The sequence below is a fragment of the Sphaeramia orbicularis genome, chromosome 21, assembly GCF_902148855.1.
Source record: "Sphaeramia orbicularis chromosome 21, fSphaOr1.1, whole genome shotgun sequence".
In the NCBI taxonomy this organism is placed as follows: Eukaryota; Metazoa; Chordata; class Actinopteri; order Kurtiformes; family Apogonidae; genus Sphaeramia; species Sphaeramia orbicularis.
In genome coordinates this window covers 27,069,104-27,082,009 of record NC_043977.1, presented here as the reverse complement: position 1 = coordinate 27,082,009, position 12,906 = coordinate 27,069,104, and the positions used below count along the sequence as shown (strand labels likewise).

General features: G+C 38.5%; 1 protein-coding gene across 1 annotated transcript; it reads left to right on the top strand.

Moving 5' to 3' along the window:
- The first annotated feature begins 8,420 nt into the window (after positions 1 to 8,420).
- Positions 8,421 to 11,848, top strand: LOC115411992 (shugoshin 1-like). The gene is made up of 3 exons (XM_030124294.1): positions 8,421 to 9,339; positions 9,741 to 9,852; positions 11,737 to 11,848. Exons 1-3 carry the CDS (start codon positions 8,421 to 8,423, stop codon positions 11,846 to 11,848), a joined length of 1,143 nt encoding a protein of 380 aa, XP_029980154.1.
- Positions 11,849 to 12,906: the final 1,058 nt, after the last annotated feature.

Here is a 12,906-nt window from a genome sequence, read left to right as displayed (position 1 = left end):
GACCCATCCGGCGGTAACACACCTGCGCACAAACGCACCGCGTTTACGACAAACTCGTACAAATACGCGACTCAAACTGACCGCTGTGCTGTCGTCCACTGACCAGGTCGACCACCACATCCTTGTGGAACGTGGCTCTCCACTCCGCCGCCACCTTACAGACGTAGATGACGGCTTCGGGTTGTCGGCATTTTTTTTCCTCACTAAATTTTTTTTTCCTGGTACTTTTTTTCCCGGTATTTTTTTTTTTCCTGGTTTTTTTTTTTTCCTGGTATTTTTTTTTTCCTGGTATTTTTTTCCCCTGGTATTTTTTTTTCCCCACTAAATTTTTTTCCTGGTTTTTTTTTTCCCAGTATTTTTTTTCCCGGTATTTTTTTTCCCACTAAATTTTTTTCCCACTAAATTTTTTTCCTGGTATTTTTTTCCCCCACTAAAGTTTTTTTCCTAGTATTTTTTCCCCCTATTTTTTTTCCCGGTATTTTTTTCCCCACTAAATATTTTTCCCACTAAATTTTTTTCCTGGTATTTTTTTTCCCCACTAAAGTTTTTTTCCTAGTATTTTTTTCCCCACTATTTTTTTTCCCGGTATTTTTTCCCCACTGTGACGGCCCCGCACCTTTTGGGCACTAGGGGCACTGTCAGTTTTTTTTTTTTTGTTTTTTTTTTGTTTTTTTTTTTTTTTTTTTTTTTTTTTTTCAGATGGAGATGGCCTGATTGATTGCACCTGTGACGGGCCTATGGAAGCGGGTCAACATGGACTCTCTCTCTGGTCTGGCCCGGTCTACTCTCTGCCTGGTCTGCTCTGCTCTATCCTGGTCTGGTCTGGTCTGGTCTGGTCTTGGTTCTGCTCGCTGCCCTGCTCTGGTCCTCATGCTCCTCTCAACTGCTGTTTTGTGTTGGAGTATATTGGTTTTGGTTGTTGGTTTGATTTAATAAACTTTTGTTACATTTTTACCACCTCCTCCGTCTCCATCTTTGTCCAACGTCAGAGCCGGGTCGTGACAAGTGGGGGCTCGTCCGTTCCTTGCTCCTGTGACAAGCGGAGGTTTGTCTTTTATTCAGCTTCACACTATCTGTAGTTCCGGCCGAGTGGGCGGGGACTGCATGGTTTTTGTGAATGACTCAAGTTGTTGTAGTGTCCACGTGACGTGGCGCGCGGGTATGTTTTCTCCTTGTGCAGGTGAATGCGCAATCTGTTTGAATTTCGGAGAGGAGAGGCGAGTCTGTTTTTTGTTTTGTTTTGTTTTTTGTGAGTAGAGAGAGCCAGATGTGTGTTTTGTAGTTGTTCAGGTGAGTTTTAACACTGAGTTGTGTTTGTGTCCTGAGAGACAGCGGTGCATCATGAGGCACCGACACCGCCTGTGGCTCACTTCCGGTACCACAGCACGGTGCCAGGTGCCATGGTGTGGTGCCAAGGGTTCCTATCAATTCCACTGGACTGTGAGCTAAGGAAGCATCTTTTTCGGAGCGGTGTTTTAAACCATGTCAGTGCTACATAGAGGAGTTCCAACTCAGTACCAGCAGAAGGTGTACTTGCGCAAACAGATTCGCATATTGGAAACACTGACTTCGTTGTTGTGTTTGCACGGTAATTGTCATATTCTTCCCACTATTTTTTGGCAACCCTTTAACGAAAACGTGATAATAAAACCTGTTGGGAAAACTGGGGCCTGTATAATCCTAATGCAATCCAATGTCATAGATATGCAATGGAAAATGTTTGAGGGGGAATAAGGAGCAGTGTGTCATGAAAAGAACAAGGTATAAGCAATGGCTGAGTGCATGGCAAGAGAAGAACAGAAGGAACACAGTACATTTGAAATAATTGATACTGATCAAATTTATTTATATAGCGCCAAATCGTAACAAAAGTTATCTCATAACACTTTCCAAATAGAGCCGGTCGAAACCAGACGCTCAAGCCAATCTACAGAAACCCAGAAGAATCCTCCAGGAACAAACACTTGGGGCTGGTGACAGTGGAAGGAAAAACTTCCTTTTAACAGCAGAAACCTGGAGCAGACCCTGAGTTCTGGAGGATGGCCGTCTGCCTTGACCAGTTGGAGGAAAAGAGAGAGGGTAAAGAGAGAGAGAGAGAGAGAGAGAGAGAGCAAGGGGGGAGACATGAATGCAACTGATGCACAGATAACTGAACTAGAACTGTCAAAAGTAGAAACCCTAATCAGTGTTGGCGCTAACCATTGTATGAAATGTCAACAAGCTTTAAATGGGATTCTAGTGAACTGATATGTTTATTTCATGTCTTCGTCCACCACGTTCTCCAACTTATCGGACATATGCATCCGTTTTAAACAGAGTCTGACCAAGCTGGCAGCCACATTTCAGGGTCTCTATCCTAAGCCCAGTGAACATGTTTCAACATTGTACCAACAAACGTTTCTTTTTTCTTTTTTTTTTTTTTTTTACCCATCCTCCACCCCCTAAGACCATTACACTGACTAAAACAATATATTCACAGCCCTAACTGTCGCCAAGAAGACAATCGTCCTCCACTGGAAACCCAGACATCAGCTAAATATTCCACACTGGAAGAACCTGTTAACTACAACGGCATGTTAGAGCCACATAAGAAATAAAACACTTGTCACTACGAGAATAAAGTGGTAAATATCGAGATGAACCTGTATTTTCATGAGAATAAAGTCGAATACAAAAGTCATATTTTTACGAGAATAAAGTCGTGATATGTTGAGAATAAAAGTCATAATATTGAGGGAATAAAGTTGTATCATTAAAAAAATCTTAATTTAATGAAATTTCAGTGGAAAAAATGTCCGATCTCAGTCTCAAAAGTACTCGTTTCAATAAAATGTGGTCTATATTCACGAACAAACTTAGGTCTGCATTATTAGCCTGACTCCCATTCCATAACCAACTAGAAGCACTCGGAGAGCGCAGACCTCCGCCAAGGCTGATCAGTGGGCCCCCCCGCCCCCGAATACCACCAAAATTTAATCATTTCTTCGTTATCCCATTTCCAACAAACCCTGAAAATTTCATCCAAATCTGTCCATAACTTTTTGAGTTATGTTGCACACTAACGGACAGTGCCCCCCCCCCCCCCCCCCCCCCGTGGGCCCCCCCCCTCCCCGATCACCACCAAAATTTAATCATTTCTTCCATTTCCCATTTCCAACAACCCTGAAAATTTCATCCAAATCTGTCCATAACTTTTTGAGTTATGTTGCACACTAACGGACAGACAAACAAACAGACAGACAAATAAACAAACAAACAAACAAACAAACAAACAAACCCTGGCAAAAACATAACCTCCTTGGCGGAGGTAACAAACAGATTGACTTCATGCCTGGCTTGAACGTCCGTATAGTCGTATGATGCACCTGCCATTGTAAACTGCTCAGTACCAATAGAACAGTGGCAGCAGTACCACAGCCACTGGAAACAAGCCACTGGCACCAGTAAGACCTCATCCCTACTGCGAGAGGGTCGAGGGGATGCTAGAGCCTATCCCAAAGGGGGTTACACCCTGGACGTGTTAAATAAAACAAATAGGGATACATTTTATATCATGATTCAAACACAATAAGTTGTCAATGCACAATCCAGATTCATATATTTATCGTTGATGCATCCAATTTATTCTAAATTCATAATAATTAACCCTTTCATGCATACTGGTCACTACAGTGGACAGCTATCCTACAGCTGTTTTCTTGTATATTCATGGATTTTGATGTTCTTTTTTTTTTTTTTTTTTTTTACACGTATGTTTATCAACGTTTTAAGACACTACATATCTTTTCTGACATGAATTGGTAACATGTAGATCTCTCCTGAGCATAAACCCCCAGAATCACAAGCGTTACCCATAGTTTTCACACAATTTATCAGTAAATACATGTTTCTGTGCGTCAAAAATTAAACGCATGGTGTCCAGTTGAGTGGACATTTTTGCAACTTCATGAAAAATAGGTTCATAAGATTTTTTTTTTCCGTTATTTTTTTAATGTATTTTTAAATGTTTTTTTTTTTTTTTTTTTAATTATTTTTATTTTATTTATTTATTTTTCAGAAGAAAGTTTTCAGTCACATTGTTTTTTTCATGCCTAAAGAGGAATAAAAAAAACTCAGGGAAAAAAATTTGATTAAGGTTCTCATAATTCGTGCATGAAAGGGTTAAATGTTTTAGTTTTGTCAAAATGTTATATTCATAAAGACAGACAGACAGAGAGTGAGAGAGAGAGAAATTTTAGCCCTGGGTTAGACTGTCAGGCCGCACAAAGCATCTTAACATCTTCGGATCTTCTTTGAATTGTTCTGCTTAGATTTAATCCGTGATTCTGTGATAAAAAAAAAATATGTGAAAGTGGTCATAATCCCAGAATAACACAACATTTTGGGGGCAATGCTTCTCGAAGTCACTTAAATTTTTCCTCATAAGACTTACGACGGGGGGGAAAAAAAAAAAATTACAAATCCCGCGCAGCCGCAGAAACGAGGCGGCCACTTTATTTGTATTCGAAAGAGAATATGCAGTAACGGAAAGGATAAGGAGAAGTGGTGAGTTCAAAGAAAGGTTTTTGGGAATTTCACAGATATGTGTTTGTCGAACTACAGTCGGAGCCTACCGCTGGTTAATGTGTACTTTAGTTCAACTTCAAAAACAAAGTAACACCAGTTAACATACGTGTGTAGGTTCTCATTTGTCCAGGTCGTCGTTCTTCTTGGTAGTTCGTCTCGGTTCAACTGTTCTGGTTTAGCTCTTTTGAAAACGTTTCGTCTCCCATGCAAGAGACTTCTTCAGTTCTGTGTTCATTACACTCTGGTATAGATATATACTGATGGTATACTGATGGATATACAACATATTGAAGCGTTGCTGTGGCTAGCCTGGTTTCACAAAGTTAACACTAGGACAGTAACAATAGAAGACAGCGTTGGACCGCTCTATTACAGCCTGGTGGAATGGTTTAAAACGGTCAGGTTCAACATTTTTGTGTGTGTTTTCTTTCAGGACATCAATTTATCTCAAGCCAGAATTCATGTTCATCTGATGATGTTGCCTTTAAGGAAAATGACCCCCTTAAAGGCATCAACGCAGGCTTCAGCTGCAGCGTCAAAGATTAAAAATAAAATGCTCAGTGAGTTTGTCACTCGTTTATATTCACATTTTTACACAGTTTTATACTTATAGTGCTTACATTGAGAAGATATTATTCATTGCTCTATATTAAATCATTCACATCTTGTAAAGTTGTTAAAACAAAATCTAGCCCTCCTTAAACAGCAGTAAAACGCAACGTGCACGTTAATGGAACACCATCATATGTAATGGTAAAGAACTGAAAGAGATCATTTGACTGCACATTTACTTTTCAAATACAGTTGGATGATAATTATTAAATGTTTTCTCTCAAGTGAGAATGTTAATTCACAGCTTGTGTTACTTTGTAATTTCACAGTGTGGTACTTGCGCTTTTACTCAAGTTAAGGATGTAAATATGTACATGAATTTTCTTATAACCTTCTGCCTTATCTTGTGCAACATCAATGTGATCCTAATCTTTTTATTGCTTTGGCGTTTTTCCAAATAAAGAGACAATGCAAAGTATTTCTTCTGTTATGAATAAACATATATATTTTTTTTTTATCCACACCAGACACCTCCTCATTCTTCAAAGTCTCACTGAAGACCAACAACAAAGCTTTGGCTGTTGCCTTAGCAGCCCAGAGAGAAAGAAGCAGGCAGCTGGAAAAGGAGGTTGTATACCTGCAAAAACAAGTGGAAGGTCTATGTTTTGAGTTGGCCACCAGAAAATACAAGCACAGGAAACTGGTGGGTTTGTTAGGCCACTAGAGACTAATATTTTTGTCCACAGGATGTAATGTTGTGCATGTTTTTCTTTATAAGATTTGATTTGATACTTACCATCAGGGTTAACTGAAGCAATATCTGACTCTATGATGGGCCTAGGCATTACAAGTTAAAAAAACAACAAAAAAACTCAATAATTACTCAAGCACATGTGAGTCTATAGCTCAGGAAGTTGTCATATCACCCTGCAAATGTACTGCATGCTTTCATGCACTTTTTATGTGATATCTGATTTATTCACTGCCTATTATTTTATTGTTCTCTCACAGCTCTTGATCTTGAAAGATCTCCATAGCAACACGTTGCATCACTTGGACATGGTGGCTGACCTTTTCTCTTCGGACAGTGTGAGAATACCTTTCAGAAACAATTAACACATGCTGTATAGAGTGACATATTGATTTTGGTGTCATGCGAAGGTGAACAATATAGGCAGAAAATGAAACCTGGATATGTTATGACATGACATACCACCAACCCTGAGAGTATTGTACATATTATCTTTGATGTAAACATTTGGTAGAAAAGTAATCAAATTGACATTCCACAATTGAAGTAAATAAAATATTTAAATTACTTGTTATGTTTTTAAACCTGTTGACTTGTGATATTTGCCTCTTACATTTCAGTTGTAACCTATGTAACACTATGTTCCAGGATGTAGAAACAAAAGAAATCCCAACAACCCTATAAATAATCTGTTTGACTGTATGTATTATAGGATTTCCATAAATTATCTGAAGACTGCAAGACCGTCACCAATGACATTAGTGATGAAAATCTTCCAACTGGAGGGTAAGCAAATACTACTGTGCTTGTTCATGTACTGCATGTCTAATAAGTAACATTTTATTCTTTACCCTTCTGTAAATCAAATTTTTTGTCATCTAAATATTCTTTCCTTATCTCCCATTTAGTTTCACAGATCAATTACCTTCTCAGCCAGAAATGTTGAGATTTGTTGTCTCCAACCAAACTGATGCCCCCTGACAAAAAACTGACTGAGAATATTGTCAGTGCAGGGAGGAAATCTAGAAGTTTCACAGGTATATACAGTGGTAGGGGCTGAAAATAGTGAGTTAATACTGAGTGATAAAATCAGTTGTTATATTTTACTATTTTTTCCCCCCACAGATAACACATGTGATGAGAAAAGACGCTCAAGTCAATCAGTACAGCCTGTTCTGATAGGAATATCCCGCACTTCTTGCAATCTCAAGGATGATGTAGAGAGGCTTTCGATGAAGTTCTCTCAGTCTGGATATGATATGACCTCAGTCAACTGGCTTTTGAATGATCAAACCACATCGTTTGAGAACATGTGTGAAAAGTCCAACCCATCTGTTTCTGATGAACCAGAGCAGTGTAACATACAAGAGAAGACTGTGCTTCTTAATGCCACAATGGAGACGACTGCAAGTAACATTACTGAGATAATTACTGTGCAAAGCAAAACCAAAAAACCAGGACACACTGATAAATCGAAAAGTAAGAAAAATAAGGAAAAAAACAAGAACAAATGTAACTAAAGATCTACAAAACAAGAAGTCTGCAGATATGTCTACTGACATTATACCACAAACAGATATCAAGGTACAGGAGAATTTTAGAGACCCAGAGGTTAATGATTATGAGCCCACTAAAACAGCAAACATGAGCGCTGTTATCTCCCGCATACCCAAATTGAACAAATCTCAGGAAGGAAACTATCAGAAAATGACAAAGGACAAGGACAAATCAAAACCCTGTGATAATACCACCTCAAACACAGGGTCTTGTGACTTTGTCTTACCAGGCCTTGATGATTATGTGGGGCTTGATAACAATCAACTTATGGAGACTGACCAAAATGCAATTCTACAACCACAGGAGACCATTCAGAAGAAGCAAGGTCTAAAATTAACTGTCGGAGGTCAAAGAACAAGGGTAAGAGGCTGTCTTCGGTCATAAGAAAAACGTTTGTTATATCACCTTCGCCATTTCATGATCAGAACATTGAGAGCATCCGGACCAATTTGCAATTGGCCCATACTTTTAACAACTCTGAAGCTAACAACTGGCACAAAATGGAGGAGGACAAATCAAAATCCTGCAATTCTACCAAGTCAAACACAACATCTTGTGACCGTGTCATACTGGACATGGACGATTACTTCAGGGATAAAAGTCACTCTGCTGAAGTCAGCAGAAATATAACATTACAACCACAGGAAAACATTTCAGAAGATGGAAGGTCAAAAATCAACTACAGAATGCCCAAAACTAAAGGAAGGAGGGTTTCTTCAGTTAACAGGAAAACTTTTGTCATCTCATCATTGCCATCTCATGAAAGTTACAGTGAGAGTAACTGGACCAATTTGGAATCGGTTAATAATGAAGTGAGAGGAACATACAAACCCTGCCAAAACCAAGATGAGCTCAGGTCACCAGAACAGTCTATTTTTTGTGATAACGTAACAATTTCAGAGTCAGAACAAGTAGAGTGTCTTTCCCTTATTGACAATAAACAGATGAGAAAAATGTTAACAGCTGCAAATCCTGGTGGAAATCAGAAATCAAAATGCAGAAAACGTTTGTAATCAGAGAGAGCCCCTCATCAGATAAAGTAACAACTAAAGGAGATGCCAGTAGTGAGGCAGAAAAATCAACAAGTGCTAGACAGCAACCGGAATCATGCCCTCACAGTGATAAGATTATTGAAGGTTCATCTAAGCGTCCTTGGGTGACCACTCAGGATAGCGAAAGCTTTCCGGATGACATGAACCATGAGGAACAAGCGGAGGATCAAGGGTCTCCCACTCCCTTTACAGAAATTCAGAAACCAAAAAAAGCCAGGAGAGCAGAAACTAGTCGATCCGCCAAGAAGAAAGCAGTGCAGAAGGAGGACTCCACTGAAAGGAAAAAGAATAAGAAAGGTAGCCGTAGCAACAAAGGATTGAGATCTGATAATGGCAAGGGCGATCTCGTAGAATTCAGTGATAGTTCACATCTTCAAGGCAGCAGTTTCACATATACTCCCATAACTGGTGAAGATCAACTACATGTTTTGCAAGCAGCTGAGTCACAGTCTACCATCAGTGAAGAGGATGAAATCTTTGCAGGTGTTAATGAAAGAAAGTCCAGGTTGAATTGTAACAGTGAAACAGTGAAACAACAGTGTAGAAAGACGTTCGATCTGTGGTCACCTCAAAATCTAACGGAGACATTTTTTTTGCCCAGTCATATTTCTTTAGACAGCGTTTCACCAACAAAGACAACAAATATTTCAACCTCCTCTAGTCGCACTGTAGAAGCCACTGAGGAAGTTCATGTGAATCTGGGAGACCTTCTGACTGATGAGATGCCACCATGGACGGCCTTAGATGTCAGTGCTGCCGACATGGGGATGGGATCAGTGCTCTGTACTCCCAGGAGAGAGACAACAAGCAAGATGGAAGAGACTGAGAAGTCTAACATTAACACAACGAAAGCCTCTCCAGGTATTGTATCGCATTTGGTTTTCATTATTTAAGATCGCAAAGTATCTGGTGTCACTTTTATTTTACTTTTTTGACATGTTTGGTCTGCAGCAGAGTTTCATAGGCTAAAACTATCCTGCAGCTAAAAAAATATAAGCTATTAAATCCACAATGAACAATACAATGTAGAGCTTGGCATTGGACTAAGGTTTTGCCTCTGGCTTAGCTCTGGGTATTAGTCCCTCTTTTGTTGAGCAATGTTAAAGCTTTATATTGTACATGAATTAGCTGCATTGCATGACTTTTACATTTAATTGTAACAAACAGCGGGATATGAAATCCAAAGAATCAGCTTGTCATGGACAACTACATGTATTTATGTGGCCTGACAGTGGCGTTTTGTTTCTTTTGTGTTTCTGCAGGAAGAGTTTTAACCTCACTGACCAACACCATCACAACCCCAGATAGTATAAATGGAGGAAGAACAAGAAGACGAAAAGACGTTGTCAGTTACAAGGAGCCCTCTCTAAACTGGTGAGATTAACCAGTCTTTAAACCAACAACTCCATGTCAGTGTTAAAGGTTCAGTGTGTAATGTTTAGTGACATCTAGTGGTGGAGTTGAAGATTGCACGACTCGGGTCTTACCCTGAACTACTGTAATTGTAAAGTACTCCATTACAGTCAGTGTTTGTTTTATCAAATCTAATTTTTTTCACTTTTGTTTTAAAGGATATTGCATATTAATATGAACAAGTGGTACCAGGCACAACAGACCCCACCCGTCACACATATTTCGCCAATTATAAGTAAACAGGAATATTTTTAAAATTCCTAAAAAATTTGAACTTTGACCTACTGTTACCAAAATGTAATGAGATCTATTCTGGGTCACTTGCAATCAATAAAGTCATTTTGGTATGAATTCAACCAATAGTTTTGCTGCTACAGACATGTGAAAATTTCCCCCATTTAAAATAAATGGGGGGGTGTTAAAAAAAAGTCATAAAAAATTTAAACTTTGACCTACTTTTCCCAAAATGTAACGACACTATTCTGGGTCACTAGCAATCTATAAACCAAATTTGTTATGAATTCACTCAATAGTTTTGCTGCTAGAGTGTTAACAAACAAACAAAGAAACAAACCAAACCAAAAACAATACCCCTTGCCTCCCCTGCGGGGGCAGGGTAATTATTATGCCTTAACACTGAATGCCACCTATTACAGGGTGGGGAAGCAAAATTTACAATATTCTGAGGCAGGGATTGAAAGACAGTGTATGACCAATTAGTTTATTGAAAGTCATGAGAATTTATTTGCCACAAGAAAATTTACATAATAGAAAATGTTTTTATTCTATGTGTCCTCCTTCTTTCTCAATAACTGCCTTCACACGCTTCCTGAAACTTGCACAAGTGTTCCTCAAATATTCGGGTGACAACTTCTCCCATTCTATAATAGTATCTTTAAAAAATCGACATTGCTGTGTGATGTTCTATTGGTAGCATGTTCTAAACGCCCCAAATAGCATAATCCAGAGGGTTTAGATCTGGGCTAGAAGGCAGCCATAAACATGATTCCCAAAAATTGCTAAAGTTGGATTTGTTGCTGTTGTCAACAAGTGTTTTGGTGTTCTTGTGTAAGATTTTAACTTCAAATCATATTTTACTGCATTTCTAACGGTCTTGTTGTCTACCTCAAGTTCAATTGCCATTTTTCTCATGGATTTGGTTGGATCCTTTAGGATTTGGATTTGAGAGCTTTAATAAAAGCTTGGGCACGTTTTTTGTTGCTTCCTCCACTTCCAGACTTTCTCGTAATAGTTTTGCTCATAGTCATTCTCTTCTTTACATTATAAACAGTCTTTATGGACACTCCAACTATTTTTGAAATCTCCTTTGGTGTGACGAGTGCATTCAGCAAATCACACACTCTTTGACATTTGCTTTCCTGATTACTCATATGGGCAAAAGTTTCTGAAAAGGTATGGATAATAGTGTTAGGTATGATTGTGACATCAATATATGTTTGGTTTCAAAACAATTGACGTAGTGCCTGCTGAGAAAAAACAACTAAATGTTCATTGTAAATTTTGCTTCCCCACCCTGTATAAACTGGTAAAAGTCACTTCTGAGCTGAAGTGGAAACATTGTAGCAGACTGTTAAAAGTGACTAACTCCTATTAGTTATGAATTGCTCTATCTAATTTAACAAACTCAATTCACATTTTCAGGTGATTATACTAATGAAACCGTAATTATGAATATTATCTGCCATTTTGGTTCCTTCAAGTCCCTGAAATTTTACACATTGGACCATTATTTAAAAGCATTCAAAAAACTAAGTAAAAACCAAAGATGCATACATGTGAAAAGTACATAGCAATTTATTGTATGTTTTTTTTAATGTGCTACAGCAAAATGAGGCGTGGAGACAAATTCACAGACGGTATGTTTCTGAACTCTCCAGTGTTTAAGGACAAGAAGAGGCAGCAGAAGAAGACGACAGCAACGCAGAATTTGGATTAATCACTGTGGGATTGATATACAGTACATGAACGTGTATTTTATATCACTTATAATTTTTCTTTTTATCTGAAGTTGTTGACTAATGAAAGTTTTTAAATAAGTTCTGTTGGTGTTTTTAATTCAACCTCAGACATGTTTGTTGGCATCATTGTTATACAGACTGGAGAGACTGAATGCTTCTACGTTCGACCATGGTACTGTGTGTTTCCCAGTGACGTGGTGTTACTAATTGTTGGGGAGATTGACGGAGGTCGGTCATAAATTATTCAGTCTGGACTGTTCACCTGAGAAGACTGTCCTCTTGGTTCCGCATCGCTGTTTAAGGCTTGTGTCCTCAGAAAGGTTACCAGATTCAGTCCAGCATGGCAGCAGCAAGCAATGTTTATGATTTTTATATTGTCATGTGAACTAAGGCTTGCAGCAGTTTGCAGTTTACACTATGTTGGTGAGTACAGCATGTTAACTTTTTAAACAATGTGCTGTTTCTAATTCTATTAAAATGCCATTGCACAGAAGAGGTTGTTTCTCTTGGTTGGTTTTCTCTGCAGCTTTCCCCCCAATCTTTTTTTTTTTTTTTTTTTTTTTACTTTTCTGTATAATATTGTCAAGCAGGGTTGTGTTACTGAGTACTTTATGTTCTGGTCTCTTATCTTGGTCTCTGTGGGGTCTCAGTCAGGTATCAAATTCATGACTACACCAGTCAACATCATTAGCAGTAGATTCACCCCTTCCAGAGTGAACTACAGAGCACCTTTTGTTTTTATAACATTAGAGACAAACACTTATGTAGTCATGGAAAAAATTATTAGACCATCAAAAACAATGGTTGTGCAGTCAAGTACTAACTCCTGTGTGTATCATGTGACTAAAACAGACAGAAAAGAAAACATGGAATACCTAAAAGCATTGTTTTTGGCAGTATAGTGCCATAGCTATTGATGCAAGAACTGAAGTGATTTTGGTTATTATCGAGAAAACCATGGAAAATGGATAGATATCAGCTCTGAAATTAAACTCTTATGAGCTATTTTTGTTGTTATTATATTTGTCCAAACAAA